Genomic DNA, 24,962 nt, shown 5'->3' on the forward strand with positions numbered 1-24,962 from the left:
TTGGCCTGGATCAGCTCCGCGTTTGGGTTCAAATAATCTAAGTTAATTGAGGTATTTTGGATTTTGCACTTTTCTTAACCAAAGATGATTATAAAATACAGGGAAAGTTTTTACATAACCTCTTTTTCCCCACCTTTCAAATTTAAGTGATAATAAAACTAGACAATTGATGCATTAACTGGTTATGACAGCCTGTCACTTCCTAACATCAATCTATTTTTGTGCCATGTTGTTAGACTGCCTAAGGCCACCACTGCTGCTCTAGCATTTCTATTGACATCTTATGAACTGTAAAAACTGGCTGGCAGAGTGTAGGCAAAACAGTGTGAGAAGGTAGCCAGTAAAAACAGTTCATTGTTCAGTTTCAGACAATTACATCAGTAGTTGTTTAGGCTAATCATTTATACATCTAAACCTCTCCCCAGCATTCCACCCCAGACACAAATGAGAAATCCTAATTTAACATACCAGATTACCCTCAACAGTCTATTTTTCCTATTTAAAAAAAAACCCACAGAATTGTAATTCTGATGTAGGAAAAAAACAATTTTAAAAAGTTGCTATTGTGTGCATCAGTGCATTTCTGAATCTGCTCTCCTAGCATCATACTCACCATTGGTTTGCATCTTGAGCAGTCCTGAGACGAAACTAAAGCAGTTGATGTGTTCAAGGAACCCACTCAACCTGCTGCAACTGCTAAAGAGCATTCAGTTCACTAGACCAGTTCTAGTCTAGTTTTTGTTCTCAGCAAATATGTATACTGTGGTTATTAGCTCCTCAACGCCAACTGTTTTCATCTCTGTATGTGTTCCCACTGCACACACTTTCACTGATGCAGAAAAAAAATTAGACCTAATCTTGAAATTCCAAAACAGTTAGACCTGACAAATTAAAATTTTCATCAAGTTTAGCCGCTGTGCAGATACATATTTCTGAATTTGATGGAAGTTATTATAGAGGTGTTTGCTAGTGTCTGTGCATAAATGCAAAATATTTCTCATAGAGAATGAACTGGTAAAATTGGCTAAAGAAAAATATGTAGGTTAGCTACTGTAGCTACTCATTTCTTCTCACTTCAGTGGGCCACCAATACTTATGCATTAGCTTTCTTTACAATTTATACAAGGTAGTGTGCTAACAGGATTTCCAGATAAAAAAGAATCTGAAAGATCAACAGCAAGATCAGAATTCAAAAATGTTTCAGTGACTTAAAAGGAGTGACCAAACTCAAGAAAAAATTCAATTAAATAAAAGGAAGAGCATATCACATCCTTCAGGGTACCACACATTAATGGATGCATAAGAAATTAAAAGAGTCCAGTAGAGAAACAGTAGGTGTCCAGAAAACATTCATAAAGTTAATTTAAAAGAAAAAAGAAAAGAGATTTATCTTTGGGAATACTAATAGGACTGCACTACGATTGAGATTAAGAGACTTTGTTTTCCCCATTTGACAGGCTGCTCTCAAAACCATAAGAACAAAATTTTGTGTGCCACATTTTAAGAGCAGATAAAGAGGGAAAGTGCACTCAAAACTAAATTTGGTTTATTTAGTCCAGGAAAAAAAGAAAGGTAAAGCCAGACTGCTGTATGTTTGAAAGCAGAAAAGTCATGGAAGCTGTCATGAAGAAGATACCCTTCTGCTGGTCTTAATGCTTTGGGTGTTGCTGAGTTATAAATATCTGGGCTTAAATACATGAAAAACTTTGCCACTTTCTTCTCATTTCACCTTCAAACAACATTAAGCAGATCAAAGATTCTGGCTGAAGTGCAGTGACATTTGTAGATGGCTGAATTCCTGACAAAACTAAGTAACTGTCCTATGTTTGACTGTAACATACATAACATTGTAGCATAAGTTTGTAGGCAACCAGTACACTAAATCTACCTTTATACATAGGTATAAATATATATATACACATACACTAACATATTTCATTAAAATAGCAATGGATTATCATATCATACTTGGAATTATGCAATTCTCTATATTTTTATATTTCTTATGTTTTTCCATACATAGATCTTATATATAAAATATATTTTTATACATACTGTAAATTTTATATATTTTTATATATACATATACAGAAACAAAACTAGAGTATACTTTGCAATTTAAAAGTGCCAATGAGTCAACCTTAAAATTAAAATTTTGTGATATAACAGACAATGAATAGGCACAGCAAAGACTCTTTGAGGGTGAGATTTAATATTGGGACAAAATGGTACTTACACTAGGTCAGAGAGTGACTAACTTACAGTGAAGGTTTTTTTCATGTTTACTGTCAGCTATGAGTTTTTCATGCTACTCAGATGAGTCATAGTAATATGAGTAACATATCAACATGTCTTGGAAACGGTAGCTCAGAACAACAAAACCACAGGAGGTCAACAGCTCATACAAGGCGAGTGCACACTGAGACCATTCAATTTCATATTTAGAATAGCCACAGCAATTACTAGGTAAAAATATTACATTATTCTATGCGTCCAAAATGTAATTATTACACTGTAACTTTGGAAATACAGTTTGAACCACCGCTGGTAATATTTATGAGGAGACTACTTTGTAGATCCCAGTCTTAAGAGAAGCCCCTACTGAAATTGTGGACTCTAGATTTAGACACATACTCTCTCCAGGTTTTTCACAGCCAAATGTCCCTAAGCACATGTTCTGTTCCAATTTGCTACATCATCACGACATTTCACATTTTGCCAACAATGGTTTATCTACTTGGATGAATGTTACAGTCTGCATATACATTCAGATTCTAACATACTTAGATTTTGCAAAAGACAGCTAAGACTCTAAAATCACAGACTACAATCAAGACACGATTCGTGAAAGCCTCTATGGCCATATCCATATCCAAGGCAATCAATCTATGTCACAGTGAAAGTCTGCAGCATGGTTAAAAGCTAAGAGATACAGAGAGCAGAACAGTAGAGCTTCATTAAATAGTGACAGAATTAGTTTTGAGCAGTTTGAAAACATAATTTTCCAAATCACTGTATCACTAATGCTATTCAATTGCTAAGTTTAAGCTAAAGTGAATTAAGTTTGATTTTTGTCCTTTAAGAAGCACCTTCCTTTTTGAAAGAAAAACAGAAATCCCTACATCGTCTGTGGATTTTTTCCTCAGTTCATTAGTAAAATACCCTTTTAGTTTTACAATGGTATAAAGGATCTCTCAGAAGCTCCCAGTCGGATAAACCTCCTATAATACAGGATTATAAATAAATACTTCAACTCACAGAGATATTTTCCACTAGGTAATTGCAATTGTACTGTTTCTTCTGGTTTTCAGTGATTTATCACTTACTGCTTTTCATGGGGGTGGGGAAAACCCCCAAGAAGTAAACATGATGTTTTGGTATTAATCAGCAGAAGCTGGGAAACTTCAAGGTTCTTGCCCTACGTAGGTGGCCATATAAATGAAAGATGGGTAATCCTACTCAGCTTACTGAAGCTAAAAGCACATACCAAGCTTGTGAACTGCTGTGACAACTGAAAGTGTTACTGATCATTTACCAGAGGTCAAGTTCTCAAACAGTTTTCAGGTCAGAATTTAGGTTAGCTTAAATAGCGATACAGGTAGTTTGAAAGGAATATAGATTGAGATAATGCAAGTTTTTGCCCAAAAAACTGCAACTCCACTTACTAGGTGGACAAACAGCAGGGGAGGAGTCTGCTGTCATTCAAAGCATCTAAGATTTCTGAGTCTGCCACTGCTGCAATTCAGAACTAAACACACCTTTCCATAGCCCGTGCATCACCAGACTGGGAATGCTAATTTCTTGGATCAGAAAACTTAAAACACCTGTTGGACAAGAACAACCTACGTTCTGCAGCCAAAGAGCCAAGAACATGAACATCAATGACTTAGCTAAGCAGCAGTACTAGCTAAAACTTGATGAATGAAATGTAAGTTTTTGTAAAATATCATGCATACAGCATACTTTGCACAGTAATAATGGTGTTGTGGAGATGTGAAAGTCACTAGTTAACTAGTTAACTAGTTTTGAAGGCAAATAAAAATGAAAAGGGATTTATATCACCTACACACAAAGTATCTGCTTTACAGTATCATTCTTGCAGATGAAGTAATAAATCCTGTTGACTGCTGATCACTATTATTTAAAAAAATTAAAAAAAAAAATTAAAAAAAAATTTAATCAAAGTATTTAACTTCTGCATAAAATCTCGGAGTCTAGTTCAGTACTAATTCAGTAACTTTTAAAGGATGAATACTTTCCTTCTCCTCAAATAAAGGGAGGTGAGGGGAACAAACCTCACCTTAAAAATACCACCCTCTTTCAAGTAAAGAAACCTAAATCTAAGACACTTCAGACATCTTTAAATTAATTTAAAATTTGGTATCTATTATGATCCCTACCAGGAAACTCCATGTTAACTTCCATCACTTGTTTCCACATGATATGAACATTTTGCTTCCCCTGACCAAAGAACTAGAACAGTCAGATTTGCAGTCTTTGAAGGAAAATGACTACTGCAGACTTTTTCTCTTAAGTATAAGAGAAAATTCCTAGTAGGAGAGTTAAACTTAATCGATTTTCCATATTATTTCATCTAAAATATGCTATTAAAAATTTTCAAAGGTCCCTCCCCTGTCCATAGTACAAATATGCTAGATAAAAACTAGCCCTTCAAAAATGGATTATAAAATGCAAGAATTTACAAACAAATCAAGTTCACCTTCAATTCCAAGACAGGATACAAACATCCTCAGCTCTTAGCACATCAACCTTACTCACACTTTTGTCTCGCAAAGGGGGAACTGAGACTATACTAGTCCAGGGTAGAAGAACAGAGTGCAAAAAGGAAATAAAACCATTTCCCTCAAGCTCCAGGCTTTCACTTTTAACCACTGGAATGAAAGACACAGAATTGTTCCAACCACAAGGCAGACAATACAGTACAACTTGCCACTTTTATTCTATTCTCATAACTGTATTTACAGTTCAAACAGAAATAGGAAGAGTTTTTAAAACCAAATGCTCTGTTGTACATTTGTAAAGCACATATTCCAGGGAGATGAATATAAGAACAAGTGTTAAATATTAAACACAGTAGTACGATTGTCTTATACATGGTCACTCTGATTTAGGATAAAAACCAGTTTATGAACTACAGTCTCCACCTTCAAAGGTATATTTCATTTTAGGAAGTTGCTTCTCACAAACTCATGATTTCCTGCCAGTCTTAAGTCCAATTTATGAAAAACTTCCCTGCATTTCTGTAAGTATTTTCCATTTTTAATGGAAAATTCTTCAAATATTCAATTGTGGAATTATTCAGTTTTTCCAAACTATCTTCTAAAAAGAATTTTTGGTTCCTCTTTTAATTACAGTATGTTTATTTACTAATTTACCAGTTATGGGTGATTAACATCTGATTTTCAATAGCAGAATTTACATTGTTTTAAGATCCATAGTTTCCAATACTGACTTTCCATTAGGAATTGTGCATCTGCGAACCTAATCCAGTTCTTTAATATTAAGATGACTAGAGAATATGGAAGCATTCACATTTAAAAGTTTCCAGATTATCACAAAAGGGAAACACAGTTATGCGTCAGACTTTTCTAGCAGCATAAAGGGTTTTCTTGCAACACAGTTTGGAATCCCAGTGAAAACAGCAGCATTCTGTCAATGGGTGATGCCTGACAGACACAAGGCAATGACCCAAAGAAAAGATTTCAGTCTAAGTTCAGTTCCTCAGTGAATGCTGTGCACCTACGCGTGCTCTGAACCAACCCAGAAAATGGAGCATTTACACATTTGCTATTAATGCATTAGAAGATACATTTATTTTTTATTGTGATTTTGTTCTCAATACTCACCCACCAGCTAAAAGAATGTCATACACTACCACTGAAGTTGTCAATCTTACAAGGAGTCCTTTTAATACCCAAAATGCATGAGTCCTCCCCACTCACCATATTCAATCAGTTACATCCAGAAAGTTTGGCATTTCACATTTTTGATTTAATTCTGTGGCACAAGAACTAATCTTTAGCTCTATTTATGCAACTTAACCCATTAATTGGGAGGTATTTCAATCTTCTAAGCACTAAAATACTACAAAAATTCAGCCAGCAGAACATGTACTCAAACTTTAGTATAACTCTCCATTCACATATATTCCTGTCTTTATTTGATACCTTCTTCTCCCACAGTATGTATGCAGACCTCAAGTACCGTTCCATGATACTAAGTGATTTCATTAATCTCCCAGCCAATGTCTGAGAGTAAATACAAAATATTTTGCCTGTAGGATTATTAGTTTTCTGACACCATTTGAGCTCTTACCTTAGTAAAATTATTCAAGTGACCTAGTTTTCTCATATTTGACACGCCTTGTAATTTGGCCACATTTTGGAGAATCTCTCTCATATTATCACAGGGGTCTGCAAAAGAAAACAGGCTATTAGCAGATACAGTAAAAAAAAAAACCAAATCAAAACCAAAAAAACCCCCTAAACATGTGTTCAGCATGCAGTTTCATAAATATAATAGGTGCTCTCTCGGCCTCAGTTAGGGATACAGAGTATTTTTGCTCCAAGGAGCACCAATTTGATTTATGCTTGGAACCAAAAGTAGGCATACCTGCGTTCCGGAAAATAAATGCTAAAGGCCATGGAGGAGAGATACTCTTATTTTAAAGCAGATTTTAATCAGTATTTTAGATTTACAGCTGACAAAGAAATCCATTTAGTGTCTGAAACTCCAATCCGTACATCTCATAAGTGAACAACTTTATCCTTAATCCCCTTGCAATCGAAAGACAAGATGTAAGCTTAAAGACGGAAGGAAAAGGACCGTATGTTACTGACACATCATATTATTTCTTTTTTTCCAGACAAAGGGCTGGAATTTTGTAAACATGGGCCTCTTTTCTGCTCTCCCTATTACTTTCCACAATGACCCTAAACTTTAAATAGAGGGCCAGACCTTTCTAGTGACATGGGAAGTGAACTACAAGGTAAACAGAGAGGCTAGGAATGTCTTCTCCTTTCTTCCTAAGAGTCCACCATCCCAACAAACAAACAAAACCTCACCCATAACAACAAAACCCCACAAACCAGAATTCAGACACCAGTTGACGACCCCGCATTCTGCTGGAAAACAGAAAAGGGACTACGATAGTGAGAAGAGACAGCATTGCTCCACTTTTGGGACTGAGGTTGGAAGATTAGGCAGAATGGAACAAGCAGAATGGGGCTGGGTACACAGGGAGCTCCTGTAACAGAAAATGCAGTAAGCTCTGCACATCATGGTACTGCAACAGGACAGTTTTCAAAGGGAGATATATTTGGCTGCAGGATTCCCATGCAGTCTTGGTTTAGACACTGAGGATAGGTATTACAACAATACTATCAGCAGCTTGAAATAAATGAAATACCAAGGTTACGCTGGAAATGTAAACTAGTGAAAGTAGTACCTTACCAAAAAAAAAAAGAAATAATTGTGTTACATAAATTGAAACCTTCAGAAAACACCTGAAGAGTCCAAACATCAGACACCTGGAATGCAGGACAGAGAAGGATTTTTGTGTGTGGTGCCCCACGCTAGCTTTAGCAAGAGAAACTTGCCTCCTACTGCGGAATGAACAGCTGGAGTTGAATTTGTGGCACATACATAGTCTTTTATTTTCCTGTTCTTCCTGAAGATGTACTTGTATATTTTTCATTATACAAAGGAAATGGAAATGTAAAGGAAGCATCGTCACCACCTCTCTATAAACCAAGCTTTTATATCACTTGTAGTTTAAAATCTTAAACCAACAGATCTACAAAGCAAACATAACTAGCAATCTTGTCAGGATATATCCAGAACATATTTGGAAAGACAAGATCATGTACTTGAACCACTATCAGGCATCCAGACAGCATTTAAAGATTATGACATCTACAGGTAGGCACCCGAATTAAGGTGTACAAACCTGTTAATCCACTGCAGTCAATGAATATCTTGTCTATCAGCCAATGAAGTCAAAAGCAATTAGCCTGATGAGCTGCTAGATGCCTACTCAAGGCTAAGTTGAATCAATTGTATTGACTATACTGTTTAATGAAACTTTAGTACATGTAGAGACATGCTACTGTCACACCATATAATTCTGGCAATTTTCAGACAAAGGATCAGTGAGATTTTGGGAAGGCAAGATAGGTTCTTAGATTTGGGCATCAATTTCTGCTACCACCAGCTTGATGTGAAACATCCTTTTCCACAGATCTAATGACAGCATAAGCAAAGTCAACAATCAGATACTCAAGTACAGACACACTTGCACTGCTGAACAGTATGCATAGTAAAACCAAACATCCAGTAACTCTGAATTTAAATTGGAATATGGGCATGCGCATCTTTGAACCACCTCCAATCCAGAAAAAAATTAAAAAAATCTTTGATACGATCACAGAAATTAGACACAGTAAGACTTTTACGAGATCCCAAGTTTAGGCTTCCTCTGAATAGTTTGCTTTTCCAGGGCTTAATTCTGTTTAAGAGGTTTGCAATAGCTCAAGCCATAGGATCATAGAATAGTTTGGGTTGGAAAGTACCTTAAAGATCATCTAGTTCTAAGTCCTCTGTCATGGGCAGGGAACCTTTCACTAGACCAGTTTGCTTAGACCCCCATCCAACCTGGCCTTTAACAGTTCCAAGGATAGGGCACACTGAAAACAAGTAGTTTAGCATAGTTATGGCACTACAAATAGTTTATATCATAGCCCCTGATTTCAGGGGTACATAACAGGAGAGGAAAATAACTTCTTCATAATTTGGTTTCTCTGAAAATACAGTTTGGCTGACATTTATACTTTGGTCTGCCTTGGGTAACGTGTGGGAATTTCCCTGGCTCACATCACTTTTGGACCTGTAACATACCCCTTTACACCACAATAAAGATCCCAGGTGAGCAGTCTTAGAGCTTTCCAGAGTTTTCTACTTCAGTTCCCTGGAGAACAAGCAGCAAAAGTAACTTTCCAAAATGCCTGCAAGTATGTTTAAAAGTTTTATTTCTGAAAGTGCAGATAGCTACATGAGCATGGTAAGCTGTAAACCAGTAAACCTCTACCAACACTAAGTTTGCTGTATGGACAGGAAAGACCATGAGAGTAGCCCAGAAAACCCATTGCACTTCAGTGGGAATCAATATTCCTATTCCGCTATCTGAGAAAGCAGGTACTAATTCAGAAGTGCGTGAGTTGCGCTGCCTTGGAGGAAGGCAGTCAATTTGGATGTGAAGAAACCAGGACACAATGATACTACAATTTCCCACAGTAACAATCCTGTAGCAATGGCAGACCTGTGTGATGAGGATGCCTAATTAAAACATGCATTAAAACCATTTTCCTCTATTTGTGCATGAAAAACTGCAGTTACAGCAACTTTTCCTCACGTTGTCCTCTTTCTGCTAAGAAAAACTCATTTCTAGAAACAGAAAAGTTTGAGGAAAACCCTCTCTGCAGTGCTTAGCAGGGCAGCCAGGTATTTCCCAGAAGCTTCAAATCAGTAATTTGAAGCAAAGTGGGAACTCCAGAACAAGATCTACAAACCTGTGAGAAAACTGAGAACATGACAGACATTTCCAGCATTGAATTGATAATACAAATACAGCAAGTTAGATGTCTCACACTTCTATCAAAACCACTACCACTTAAGAAAAATAAGGCAGTAAAGAAATAAAGACCTTCTAACAGCATCCTACCTCAGAAGGAACTAAAATTAAAGGAGACTTTTTGAGTTGAAGTCTTGTTTTAAACTCCAGAACTCTCTCACTAAAAGTATCTTATAAAAGAAGTTAATAACTGCAACATAAGGGGGCTGGTGGTGGTGGTGGTGTGTGTTGTTTTGGGTTTGTTTTTTTTAAGGACCCCAGTTCAGACCACTGCTGCAGAGATTTCTTAGCTTTTACTCTTTAGTTCTTCAGAAGTTCCTGCTTTTGTATCTGAAACAAAAGACTAAGAAGCTACTTATTAAAGACCCCTCAAAAAGCCTATTCTTTTCTGACTCACTTCATTTATTACTGAGATGCTGACTCGTATTAGGAAAAATTTCTTCACCGAAAGGATTGTCAAGCACTGGAACAGGCTGCCCAGGAAAGTGGTTGAGTCACCATCCCTGGAGGTAATTAAAAGATGTGTACACGTGGTACTTAGGGACATGGTTTAGTGCTGGACTTGGCAGTGTTATATTTATGTTTGGCTTCGATGACCCAGGGTCTTTCCAACCTAGACAATTCTGTGATCTCCAGCCGGCCCACAGCAACAACCAAGTATCTCCACATTTTTTCCCATAGTGCTTCTGAGGGTGGAGTTGTGCAAAATGACTGAGCTGATCTTACAGCTTTCTTCTGCCAAAGATGCACAACCCCTTCCCTTCCCTCTCCCGTCCCACTATGATACATCCTATCCTTTACACTACTTCAGCACCCATTGACTTTACATTCAAATTATCCTGTTAAATAACTCAGCAGAATCCTTTGTGCTCTTTTGGCTATCTTAGTTCTCTAGTGAGTTACCACTCAAACTGAATTCTTACAAAATCCACACAGAAGTGGTTGAACCACTGAGCCATTCACAGGTAGAGTGATGAAAGCAGGATGTACCTGTTCCACAAGACGCTCAGTAGAAAAATGTCCAACTATCTTTTTTTTTTTACTTGCACTTTACAATTGGCAAATCATCCCAATTACTGTACACAAAGCCACTTTGCTCAAATGCCATCATAAAACTTGTTGGTATATATAGAAGTTGCAAACGAGCCCACTTGTGTTCTGCAGCAACAGCTTAGCTTGCTAATCATTACTATCTCATTTTCTGAATATCTGTCTGCCTTTTTTTGGACAGCAAACACTTTGAAGTAGCAGCAGTTGTTCTGTTTACTTTTGTGACACCAAACACAGTTTCTCACCCACAACTATCTGCACTAACATCCAGTACTTAAAATTATAATCTTTAGCACAGAGCAAAGCTGGTGTTTTCAAAACATTAGCCTCAAGAATTCCATGACCTCCTATGCCTAAAAGTAATTCACAGATGCATGTATATCAAAAATCTTCGATGTTGTGTTGTTTGTTTTCAAACTCTCATGACCTTTTAGGGCTTGACTCATTTTTCACCCCTTCAGGACTGTGACATTGTTTTTCCCCAGTGAGAATCATGATGCGTTCTGACAGATCCCATTCTCCAGAGAGAAAGAACACCACAGAGGTCCATCTACACAAAACAGCGAGCGCTTCATCTAATGCAGGGATGAAATAGGACCAGCAACAGCTATATTAGCACAAGTGACGACTCCTTTCCTTTCCCCTGACAGATTTAGCAGCATTGTTTGACCACATTCAGTATGCTAGCAGCATGCCAACTCGCTATTCTGTTATGGCCATGTGAATAAAAAAGACAGAAAGAAAAAAAATGGTAGGCTTTAGCACACAAATAATTCAGTAACTCTGAAGTCAGGCATAATGAGTTAAACTGAGGAGTGTGTATTTCATATGCATCACTTGGTAGATGCTAAAAAAGTAGCTGTACACAGCAGCCAATGTATGTACGGTAAGTAAACTCTCAAGTGAGAGACTCCACTAGCAGCTGATGTCACACCTGCTAGAATCACAGGGCCAAAAAGTGAAGTAAAGAACTAAATACATATAAAAGAAGGAAGTTGTACTTCACTATAATCAAGCATCTCACTGTTGACTAAGAACACAAGAGATACCTTCCTCTTTCTGAAGGAAAGAATCACAATATAAACACATGATCCTAGTGAATTTCTGTACACCTCTACATATATTAAGAGATTTTTAAAGTTTAAATGCTATGCCACTGCATATTGCCAAGTTGTTCTTAATTGAAGTACATGCTGCCAAAATGAAGGAAGTTGAAGGAAACACACCAACTAGAAGCATTAATGCACTGTTCTCCATTTCTGCTGAAAAACTTATCAGTTATTAAAAGCAGTGAAACATCAGAAATCAATATCTTCAAGGTGTCTATGTAAGACTATATGACAAGTAATCAGTCTGCTAAACCACTTTTTAATCAAGACCTTTACTATTGAAATGAAATATCAGTGAGAAGGCATATCAAACCACTATCAACTTGTTGGGAAAAAAAAATCAGGGCAATTATGTAATCTTTGTGATATGAAAGTATTCTTAATATACATCTAATTCAAAAGGTGGAAACTGCACACTAAACCTAAGAACAATTAAAGAAGGGAAAGCTACATTAAAAAAAGCAAACTGCATGACACAGAGATCACTCCTGAATTAAGTTAACACATCGACTCCACTTTGCCAGATTGAAAAAAAAATTGACTTTACAGTCAACCAAGGATTTCCAAAAACATAATAGCACATGTTTAGACTGAAGATATGTCTCAGTTTATACGGTAAAAACATAAATAACTGTTTGCTAGCAGTATCAAGTTAAGGTAGTTATGCTGAAAAATGTATTGAATACTAAACCAGATCACAGTTAAAATTGTATTATGACATTTGAATCAGTGAGGTGTGAAATACTTTGCACTGGTATAATGTAATGTTTTGCCATATAAGTCTTATAAATTTTAGATGAAAAATCCACATTGTATATCAAGTTTTAAAAATTGAGAACAACCCCTTGTAGGTGAGCAAAAGTGAGATTTCTGAAGAATGAAACTAGTGATTCATGTGATTTATTTAGTTTGATTCCTATAGCTTTCACGGGATTCCACTAGCTTTAACCATACAAAGAGCACTTTATTTTCAATACATGTAAGTTCCAGTAACTCAGGTTCATGAACATAGAAAGCAAACAAAAGCTAAGAACTCAGATTATTTTCATGACTACTAATTAAGAAAGCTATGAATAGATGAAAGGGGCTCAGTAATAGAGAAAAAAGCACACCTCCTCTCTTTCATGGCAGTCAGCAAAGAGAGTAACAAACTTATACCCAACCCCTCTCCAAAAAAACCCACCACAATGCCATCTCTCTGCACTAGTACATACACAATTGTACACTATGATGACTAAAGCCAAACTAGGATTACAGTTTCCTAACAACATTTCTTCATTACCACTTCATAGTGATACACGTATTCCAGAATACAGTGAAACTCAAGAAGAACTTCCCCTAAAACTTTCATAATTTTAGATATTTAAAAGAAAAAAGAGAAAGAAAAAAAAAAAGACAAAAAACACAGAGGATCAAAATGCTGGAGGTTGAGAAACACTTTGTAACTGCGTGACTATGTATTTATTTGCCCTGTTCTGCTCTCTTCTCTGCAACAATTATCAGCTGCTGCCAAGGTTGGAGTGACCCAGTACAACTGTTCTTATGCTCGAAAGTCAGTAAAAGCCTTTCCCAGATACAAAACACTGGTCATGTCAGTACACAAATCAAATTAATACTTCCCAGAACATCAAGGATGGATTTGAATGACGAACATAAGTTTATTGTAATGGCTTAGAAAACTATCTTCAGTTCTTTCAACCCATTTTCTTCTTTTCTGTCACCAATTCTAGAAACAGAAAATTCAGGGTGATCAATTTTTAGTTGTTTTAACAAAAACATACAGTGCACCTTCCTCACATCATTCGCTTATTGTTTAGAGAGCAGATCAGGCAAATCTGGTTTCAAAACTACTCAAGAGAATCCTGATCACCTACTTTGCTGAGTATTATCAAACTGAGAAGCAAGTTAATATAACTAACATTAAAAGAAAATTTACGAAAGGCAGAAATATCATCCTATTCTAGGACTATTTTCTCAATTAGCATTCTGATTCTTCTCTGAATCATTTTGATTTGTTCAAGAACCTGAAATTGTAAGTATTACCTGGCCCTTTCTGATAAACTCTAAGCTTTCAGGAGGTAGCCACTCTCTCCAGAAATATCCTGTTACTCAGAGAGTCATGTAAGAAGTCCAGCAACATCAGCAGACGTAGGATCACCCAATTTGCCAATCAAGACACGAAGGGCAATTTGGAAACATCGAAATAATAACATACTCAAACAATAAATGGAGACATCTAGAAACTACAAGTAATTGACAAACAGTACTAACTTCAGCAGGAAAACTTTAAACTGTGGTAAATATGCAATATGCTCATTACCCCACCTTAAAATGCTATAACCAGAAGATTTCAGAATACTGCTGATTGATGACGCTTGGGAACTTCAGTCCCTTGTATTAGGGACAGGTCCCTGTGTCACACAGCTCATACAGTCACATTGCTGCCAACACTCAGGACTTCTATACTTTCTCCTGTAAAGGTAATTTTAAGAGAAGGTATAGGAATGTCATTTATAAATTTCAGAACAAGACCTAGGTACAATTCTTTGAACATACAAGACACTCAACTTGTTGGTCAGCTTCAACTTAGGAAAACCTATTCCACTGAGGTAACACACTAACCTAAAAATCTGAGCTGCAAACATCACTTTTATGAAAACAGCAAATTTTTTTCCATTTCATTTTTTGTATTTCATGAAAAAAAAAGTCTACCCACGACACACACATATGGTTTGCATAAAGAAAGATATGAACACATTCTAAATTCTCTAGATATGAGGTTGCTCAAGCTGAATTCTGACTTCACTGATGCTCAGGAGGTAACAAAGGAATAAGATTACTTACAGATTTAATAATTTGTTTTTAAAGAAGTAATTTCCAGGCAACAGCTGTTCTTGATAGTCCTCTATTTTTATGAAGTAATTATTTTTAAATATATGTATTTCTTTATAGACTATGTACCCTTCAAGCAGGAAACAGATATTTTATGCAGCTAAAAAAAACCAAACAAAATCCCTGTGTTGTTCACCATACATCTTTACATGAAGAGATTAATTATTCTTTGTTACTCTTACAATTATTGTGTATTTTTCCATAAATCAAGGCCATATTGTTTTGCTTTAAATACATTACCTCTGTGCACAAGTACCTCCTATTAATCATTCTGTAGTCTTAAATCAACAGCTGTAGTTCATTTCACAATGAATAGTTATGCAAATAGGGCATAGAGATGTAGATACCTCGTTTCAACCAAACAAGTGCTAACTGACAGGAGCCATTTCAAATATGGGCAAGTAACTGTCCTTGCTCATCTTTATCATTCTGCCATCCTTTTGGTCTAGGACTTGAAAGGTTATTGAAAATATCACTTATAAACAGTATAAAATTATGTTAACTACCCATTTCTCCAACTGAAAGAGAATTAAAAATCTTTGTGTTTTTCATTTTACATGTCAGACAATGAATGTCAGAAAACAAACAAATAAATAAATAAATAGACAATTTAAAAAGTATTGCTCTGAAATGCTGCAGGAGAAACCACCTAAGTGAATGGTGATATGTAGCCAAAACCATAGCAGTAAGTAGCAGTTGAATTAAAGTGACCTTAGAGAAGTCCAGATAGCGAAGAACAGAACCAGTAAATTTAGAAACAAAATCTCCCCTTTTGGGAAAACTTTCATAAACACTCTATCACTCAGACTAATTTATTAATGAATAACATTGATTCATAAGCTATTGCTGTTCAGGCAGAATTTAGGTGAAAAGACCTCCTCATTACATTTATTTACTCAAACCTATGCACCACTGAGGTGCATACTATAAAGCTTTCAGATATGTGCTAAAAGTAAAATTCAGTCAAGTAACTAAAAAATACAGTGGTAAGTACATTTTTTTTGTTCTTGTTGGTTGGGTTTTTTTTGTTTGGTTGGGGTTTTTTAACTCCATTTTCTCACTTATGCATCTTTACCAGTGTTCCTCCTCTTCACTAGACACAACATCTTAGTTAAAAAATTCCTCACTAACCGTGTTCTGAAGTTTTGCTTCCCAAATTTTCCATCACCAAACAGATGACCAGCAAATGAAAAAAGAAAAAAATCACTTCTGCATTAAATCCAATATTACAGATTTTTAAACTGGAATAAATACTTTTGATTGTGACAGTTATGAGTGCTCCAGTTAAAAAACTGACAAATATCAGCTAGCACGGGTGTAGCAACGTTATGTCACCTTCCCTTCTGTATCATAACTAACCACAGGAGTGCTGCTCAGTGTACAAATTTACCTGCAGTCTTGTACAAGCATCTGCCTACCTGTATGCAGGTAAAAACACCTCCAACGAAAAGCAAGGCTCTTATTTTATAACATATTTTGTGTAGTTATCAAAGCCTCAACACACATGCTTATGTCTTAGTTGCAAGAAGACAGTCGGTATTAAAAGTAGATGTCTTGTGTCACTTGACTGTTTTAAAAAAGAAGTTTCAGACAAGAGTATCCATTATGAAATCTCAAGTACAAGAATTAAGAAAAACTTATCTGATTTTTCAGTACATTCCCCCAGGCCAGTCGGCCATCATTTCAACATCAATTCTCAAGCCGTCCTGTAGCTCTCTTGCCCTCCTTTGCAGGTTTGAGTTTGTATGGATATAAACAGTAGGAAAACTACAGTTGTAACTATAACTACATAACTATAACTGACTATTTCACTTTACACTTAAAAGAGAAAAATCCCTACCTGATGTTAAGCATCTCTTTATGTTACTAAGGGAAAACTTCCAAGATTGCTAAGTAACTGGTAAAGTATGCATGAAGGTCATCAGTTTGGCAAGTGATGTATTTCTTTCTGGGCAGGCTATCCTTGACACAGCTTCCTTATTTACTGTAATTATGATGAGGGGTGTGTTTCTTTACACAGTATCTACAATGGATAGGCTCAGACGGAAAAAAATGGCGAAACCAGGCATTGCGCTAACCTCAAAGTGGGGTGGTGGGAAGCAAATGAAAAAAACCTGAATAACATTTATCACAAAGATTCAAACATATCAAGAAGGAAGCAAAACATTTTAATACTTCACCGGTTCGGGTGAGTAGGGAGGAAGCATGTTGTGGAATGTTGTGAAAACACAGCATTGCCTAAACATCAAAGACGATATTGATACTGATGCAAATAGCAGAATAATCTCTTTTGCAAAACAGAAAGTACAAGATATTTTATTCTCTGAACCACAAAGAACCCACACACAGAAGCAAATTTAGAGATGCTGCACACGAGAACTTTAAACACAGATATGAGTGCAGATCTTCGAAGACATAGCAGTAGCCAATTCCTAGAGATACCTTAATGACAGATAAGCAAGTCATAAGGTTTTAAAGTGGTCTTTTGTCAATATTCTTCCTTCACTGAAAATGTTGTTCCTACTTTCAAGAAATGAAAAGTGAAAATATTTTAAGCACACACTGTGTTTGTAGCTCTGAGAAGTCTTACGATTATAAAAGCAGCACTTAGGAAGCAAAGACAAAGGTACACAAGTGTTCTTAATCTAACCAGGCCAATGCACTGTACAATTCCAAAGCAATAGTCAACTAAAGCTCATGTGCAAGCACAAGCGCAGACAAGAAAGTTAAGTGCGTGCCTTAATTTTGGAGTGCATGTACTCAGCCCTTCTAACTCTCTTACTTTTAAAACCTATCAAAAGCTTGCACACTGCCAAAAAAGTTAGCAGGCCACCCTCATTATCACTTTCCTTTGGTCCCCCTACATAAAAACCTCAATATACAAGAATAACACAGTAGAACATTTCTCAGACAGTAGGCACAGTAAGATCTCTCTCTGACAGCTTTTTTCAAGTTGCTCCTTTGTATCTCAGAATAGCTGAAAAAAATGTCACTAATTACCTTTTTGCTACTATTACAGCTTCAGTTACAGATTCACAAACAAGGGAGCAAAAAACAGCTATTGCTCCCTGTGACCTGCTCTAACAAAACATCCTGCTATAGCTACCCATCAGAATGGTGGCAAACTGCAAAGTGAGGGTGAAAGGTGCCCACACATTATGACTACTTGGCTATTTTTAAAATACTGTTTCTATGGTGTGGTAGAGCCCCACTTCTCCATAAGAGTACGCAAAGAAGAACCTACAGGCTTTCCACAACAGTCTTTCCATTAGTGTGGAAGAACTGCCTCTGAGCCACCAAAAAGTATGTACCAGCTGCCATCTCAGCACTGGTTCCCTACCACTCCGAAAGGGGTTTTTTTCTTCCCCCACTACTTTGAGCTTTCAGTATCAGACAGGTGCCCTGTATTCCTCCCCTGCTTCTTCCATCCTGATGAAGGAAGCTGAAAACAGCGTGGTCATCAAATCTCAAGCTGACTTTGGAAACAAAATTCATCCAGCCTTCTTTGACTATCCCACAAATAACCCTTAAAAATGCCCGACATTTCTGTGGGCTGTAAACTGCAAATAGAATCCCGAGATATTTGCCCTGCATGCAATGCACTACGATTTGCCATGTGGGAATATGGAATCAAATACTACATGGTTTAAAGCGATGCAAGCACAGTAAGAAAAGTAACACCATTTAGACCTTGTGATGTTATAGGGAACCTCTGTATGTTTTATTATTACCTACATGACAGGAGGAAATTATTAACAATGGAGGCAAAAAAGGAAAAGGGTATTTTCTCAGATAACACTAGTCAGTTTTGTGATACTCGCTCTCAAAGAGAAAAAAAATAGCCAGTTTTCTCAGCTACGTTGTTCATACATGTCCTGTGTTATAGCTAGAAGACTCAACATTTACAAAACAGAGAGAATTGGTTGTACAGGAGAAGCTGATAAACCAAAGTATTATCTTATAATGTGTGTTTACGAATAATAAATGAAAGCACTGATGTTTGAGATAGGTACATTTCAGTTGATTAAAGAGTACATTATCAGAAAGTGAAGACTGTTATCCTCAAAAAGGAGGAAATGAACACATACAGCACTCAACCATCAGCAGCTGGCACCCCTCTATCCATAAGTGAACATGCTCTGTAAAGTTCCTAATAGCCTTTGCAAGCTCTAAGCTACAAGATTCCCTGAAAACAGGGATCCCTTGAAGGAAGACAAGCCTGATTACAGATAATGCACTATGCTCTCAACTAGGCAAGTTATAAACTACCTCAGCCTTCACAACCCAAAGGCAACAGCTAAAACTCCAACAAGGAAAAAGGTGTTGATCACCCAGCAGCATAAGGCAACTCAGCTACAGAGGTGAGCGAAGAATCATGAAATGGTCTGGGCTGGAAGGGACCTTTCAAGGTCACCTAGTCCAACTCCCTGAAAGAATTTAGGAGCAAAACAAGTGTGGATTACACATGCCTTTTAGAGCTTGCCCAAAGCTCTGGGAGGTATATGAGCTGCTGTGATTCAGCTTGGAATACCTATAAAACATCCAGAAACAAAGATGAATTACACTAAAAATATATAATATTTGCATTGTCCTTTCTGGCCTTAAGGAGTTACGAGCTTGATTTCAGTAGTCTAATTAAACCAGCCTCTCTCATCCTATTGCTAATTCCTTCCAGATGACTGCAATGGGAGTTGCACTGGTGGCAAGTCTGCCCTCCTTTTCCTTTTCTTTTCTATTCTGAGTAGGTAACATAACACAAGGCCAAAACTTGAGTGCTCTAAATCCCAATTATTAATTGCAATTTTATAATCAACAGAACACATGACACATGACCTTAAGCAGACAAAAGCAATGAATTTAACCTGTATCTGTACAGTTTTTTCTTACTATACCAGCAATTATGCCAAAAATTGTCCTGGGAACAATTCTTCCAGAGTTGATCATCCTTTCAGCAAACTGATTTTCTTAAGAGAAGATTTATCTGAATCCCTTTAAAAGATGGGGTACAGGCAGGGCCAAGTGGCTCAGACATAAAATAAAAAAAAACAAAACAAAACCAAAACCACCAAGAAAGAACCAATCCCCCACTCAAAAACAAATGAAAAAAAAGCAAACCCTCCTGCCCCAAAACAGCAAACCACATACTTACTTTACATTATCATCTTTTACCAGGCTAATATTTTACATAGAAAATTCACACACACCTACACAAACACAGACAATGCATCATCCACTATCATATAAAAGCTCATTCATAAGCATCATTATGTATCATTTTTAAAAAGGTAGAGCACGAAGGATCGCCAAAGAATAAACCCCTACTAAAGTAGCCATAGTAAAAAAACCAATATGGCGTCTTGTGAGAGAACATCAGCAACCCTGAAACTACTGCAGCAAAGAGCAAACCAAACACATGCAGAGAAATGTAGACTGGCTCCACATGCAGCAAAGCACTCTTTGAGCCTTAATGCACAAAAAGCCAGTAAGCAGCAGGACCCAAAGCAGCATACACAGGGGTAGTGCTCACCCCGCATCTATTATTAGTTTTGAAATTCTTAATAACAGCACTGGTTCCTTGCATGGGAAGAACATAGTTAGAATATAGTCCACAGGTACAGACGAGTGAAGGACTGACCTGTATGCTAAGTCGTGCTCATCAAACCATTACTAATGGAAACCTACTCAAAACAATGCAATGCTAATATAACTTCTTGTGTTTGTAACAAGGAGGCCCCTGTAACTAGAAGCATATGGCTGAAACACTGTTTATGGTGATCCTCTACTTGGCCCAAATCAGGTATTCCATTTTAATCAACACAAAGTGTTGTCCAGGGAAACAAAAAACTTTAGAATGTTCTTCTAAGCTAATGTAAAGGTGAGCCCTATGGAAAACTATGCGATCTGCACAACACAGTGAACCAAAATACTGTACTATTAGTAGCGAATTAGGGTAACAAAATATTTGAACTAATTGCTTACATAACCATTTTAACAGCTGGAAAAACAAATACTCATTGAGTTCACTGTGGAAATCAAGTTATCATCTAGCTTAGTTAATGTCTTGCTATGACTTTTAAGCTTCCTACTTTTGCTTTCTCTTTAAAATGATGTTAATACCTACTGTGGATATACAGTGCTACATGATTACTGACCAGTAAGCTGCAGTTTTTCCAACAAAATATCAAGACTCTCACTTTTTTGATAAGAGATGACATTTAAATTTAAAGCAGCTTTTTATTCAACTGCAACCACTGCAATGTTTTTTTTTTACTGTTGTTAATAGGAGCTATATAGTCATATTGCAAAATATTTTTTATGGTATTAAAAATGTTTTGCATCTTACCTGAGAGCCTCTTTTCAATACCATACAGGTCAAGTAGTTTTACTGCTACTACTACAGGTCTCTTGAAATCAGTAGGTGGCTGAAAACAGCTCATGGCAAAAATCAGTATCACAATGATGGTTGCCTACGGAATTCTGAGTAAAAGATTTCAAACAGACCACATCTAAAAATTACCATTCCACCATTTAAATTCTATGTATTGTTCTTTCACATCAAAACACTTCAGTATGCTACTCAACATAAAAAAGTTACTAAACCCATTGATTAAAATTCTGATTCTGCAGATAAACAGGTAGCACTGCTTACAGTACTAATTGTGTCGTGTTTGAACTGTTAAGGCCTTCATCCCACATTCTGTTGGCAAAAGTTTCCCTTGTCTTGACTTTAAAGACCGTATTTCACTGGAAGAATTATATCCATTTGGAGAGAGAGGAGACATAAGAGCCTACTTCTTTAAGCTGAAAAAACCCTAGCTCTCTTCCCAGGAACTAAAACATACTTGTAAATATGATACATATACATGGAGATAACTTTCATCCGTTTCTAAACACTCATACTGGAGGAAAAGAGACTTAGAAAAGAAATTGTTGATCCTGCATCTTACTAAGTAGAAAACAATACTTATACTGCTAATGTTTGTACTTCCTTTATGTTTCACTATTCACTTTTATCTCATTGATTCTGTCACTTCCCTGCCTGCTTCCCCATAAAACTGATCTATACAGGGTAAAAGCAGTCCTGAATCTCCTGAAGCAGAACGGTTATACATCAGCATCAAATTTATTCCTTCTCCCAGACTAGGATCCTTTGCTCCAGGAAATATCATTGCTTCTAGAGCAATAATATTCCAGCTTACTTTTTGTATTTTACTCATCTGTTTTGAGAGAGCCTAACGCTTACCTTAGTGCTCAGTAAGACAAGACCAATTACACATTTAGGTAGGAGAGTTCCCGATCGCCTGCGGCAAAATCTCTCGGTGTGTAGCAGATGTCACTGCTGCTTCCTTCCTCTTACCTCCCCCCCGCACACACACGCACATCTGAGGGCAGCGGAGGATGTTCGGAGCAATTTAACAAGCAAAGGGGAGACGACTGGCTGCCGGTCTTGGAGCAAAAAGCTCACAGCCAGCTGGCCTAGGTCAGGTAGGGAGTCACGACAGGCAGGGATACACACAGAACGGTGGCAGGAGCACTCACGGTGCTGCCCGGAGCCGCAGGGCGCGATCGGCCGGAGGGCCGGGCACTGTAAACACGAGCACCGGAGGCTCGGAGCGCAGCGCCTCGCCCGCCCGCCGGTGCGGGAGGAGCCCAGCGGCCCCCGGCGCCGGCCCCGACGCGTGCCGAGCAGCGGCTTCACCAGCGGCCCGCCCCGCGCCCCACCAGGCCGCTCCACGCGCCGGTCCGAACCCCCCACACCCCCCTGAGCCGCGGCCGCACCGAGGCTCAGGCGGCCCTCCCGGGCCGGCGCCCCCGCCCATACCTCGGCTGAGATCGAGGGACACGTTCTCCTCGCCGCTGTCGTTCCGACCTGCAGGGACGGGGGGAAGAGAAGCGCGTTAGCCGGGCGGCGAAGGAAGGAGCGCCGGGGGAGAGAGGGAGGTGGGAAGAGGGGGGGAGGAACAGGATAGAAGACAGGGTGGTGACGGTGCGTATGGCGCAGCGGCGGGGGGGCTCGGCGGGTTGCTCCTCTCGGTGCGGAGTGCACTCGCGAGCGGGCGCGGAAGCGTCGCGCCATGTTTGCCGGCCCGCAGCCTACACACGACCTCGCCGCTCTCGCGAGGGGAGGCGCGCGCTGCGCCCCCCCCGCCCCGGGGCGGCTGAGGAGGCGTGGGCGGGGCTGGGCTGAGGGAGCGGCCTCGGAGCTGAAATTGCGTTTTCTTTCTCTCTCTCTCTCTCTCTCTTTTTTTTTTTTTTTTTTTTTTTTTTTTTTTACGGAGCTTTGCTCTTGTTCTGTTTCTTTGCTTTTTTCTTTTTTTTTTTTTTTTCCCCTGACCTTGTGACGAGGTGGTAATTCACGTGGGTGCTGCGTGACCGTGGGGGCTTTTGTACGCCGGATGTTTTCTGCTTTTTTAATGCGTGAAGTAATTAAAAAAAACAAAACAAACAGAAAAAAAAAAAAGCTTTTCGCCGCTTTGTTCGGTCTGTGCGAGGTGGGTCTCTCTGCAGCTCGAGCGTTGGTCTATTTCTTGCTACTTAGTTAAGTTCCAACAAATATAAAAGTAGCAATTATATTTGTTGAACTTAACTAATGAGTGTATATATTAAAGAAAAAAAAAGAAGTCGGAAAGTCCCACTCTAAGAAACCGTGTGGTTACCTACTCGATCATGTCTTTTTTTAGGCAGGAGTTTACATATGCAGATAACACCTTACGTCGTCGTTCCCTGACACTTCAGACAGACGAGGCAAATTCTTGCACACAGACTTCCGAAATTCTCGGGAACAAAACCAGCAAATAATACTCAAGCTGAAGTGTAGAAGTAGCCAGACGTATAAAAATAGCTTCACAAGCTTAGATAATTGCTTTCCTGTTTTCTAGTCAATCATTTTCCACTCTGAATTTTCCCTCTTCTCCAGAGGTCTTTCAATTCAGACCCTGCACTACCCATAAAAATCTGGGGCTTATAAGTATTCATAAACAATAAGTTTCACCTAAAAATTGGTAAATTAGATTTCACAGTTACTGATGCACTTCTAAAACTTTAATACTGATTTAGATGAGTAAAATAATTATTTGTTAAGACAGAGTGGAAAAACTTTCTGACATAGTTAATATCACACATATGAGAATCTTGTTTCAATAGAATTATATCAAGCATATTTAATTTAAAATACCATTTTAAAAAACTTCTGTATCATAATTTTTGCTTATTAAATATGAAGCTAATGTTCTGGAGGAATCACAGGTTCTCAAAATTAAAAGCTCTAAATAGTAAAATCTCATCCATCCACAGGACCAAAACATGTCAAACATCCTTGAGGAGTTTCATCAATAGGCTTCAGGACTGTCTTTTAAAATTTCATGTCTGGAAAACCTTTGACACCCTAAAAATGCCAAATTAACTACTGCTAGTGGTATTAATCTTGTATCCTGTTTACTACGAATTCTCCTGTGTCTAATTATTTTCACATAAGCTTTGAAACACCACTCAGGGTTGGCCTACTCTGAATCGGATTTGAACTTTGTAACCTGCATGTAAAATGCTTTGGACGTTCATGCCAAGTGCTGTGAGTTAGCATTTGTTACTATTGCCATATGAGTTAGCATTTATTATTATTATCATACAACACTTATTTCTTCCCTTATAGATAGAAAGTCAGACAGACTGATATATTTTAAAAGAATCTGAACATCATCTTCCAATAAGGGAGAGTAAGAAAGGAGTAAGGTTTAAATACCCTTTTGCAGCTTTGTTCCTACAGACACCCTTTAATAATCAAAATATTACGTTTAACTTGCGGGGCTTCAGTTTCCTCTTTCTTTTTCACCCTAGTTATATTTGAATTCTGTGGACAAAATTGAGATTGTCTCTGATAATGACACACAAAAGAATGCCATAATGTCAGTTTTAAGTCTACATTAAAGGTAGTTTGAGGTATAATTAATATTTGCCACAACTGGGAAAAAAAAGGAAACAGAACATTAGATTTTTAATTTTTTGTTATCATGAAATGAAAAATAGGAAAAATGCACTAACCTTAACTACTTAACTACCACAGGAGCTTCCCACAAAAAAAACCCAAAAACCAACAAAGCAAAACAAAAAAATCAAACAAAAACAACTGGTGGAATGAATAATCCTCACCCTGTGAGAGTAGAGGACATTAGGGTATCTGGTTTTAGAGCTTTTCCTATGTACTATTCTTCCCTTGAATATGGGGAAAGAATCACAGCAGTCTAATTGAAAAATTATAAATATTC

At 37.7% G+C, this 24,962-nt stretch overlaps 1 protein-coding gene across 1 annotated transcript in view; it reads right to left on the reverse strand.

Moving 5' to 3' along the window:
* The window catches only part of RICTOR (RPTOR independent companion of MTOR complex 2), a 74,849-nt gene extending 52,283 nt beyond the window's left edge, over positions 1-22,566 (reverse strand). Inside the window, exons 1-2 of the mRNA XM_018070279.2 lie at positions 22,523-22,566; positions 6,337-6,434 (exon numbers count right to left, since the gene is read on the reverse strand). Coding sequence (XP_017925768.1) covers positions 6,337-6,420 — 84 coding nt within the window. The 5' untranslated portion in view covers positions 6,421-6,434; positions 22,523-22,566. The remainder of the gene's footprint in view (positions 1-6,336; positions 6,435-22,522) is intronic.
* Positions 22,567-24,962: the final 2,396 nt, after the last annotated feature.

The sequence above is a fragment of the Manacus vitellinus genome, unplaced genomic scaffold, assembly GCF_001715985.3.
Source record: "Manacus vitellinus isolate BGI_N305 unplaced genomic scaffold, ASM171598v3 scaffold_18_pilon, whole genome shotgun sequence".
Taxonomy (NCBI): Eukaryota; Metazoa; Chordata; class Aves; order Passeriformes; family Pipridae; genus Manacus; species Manacus vitellinus.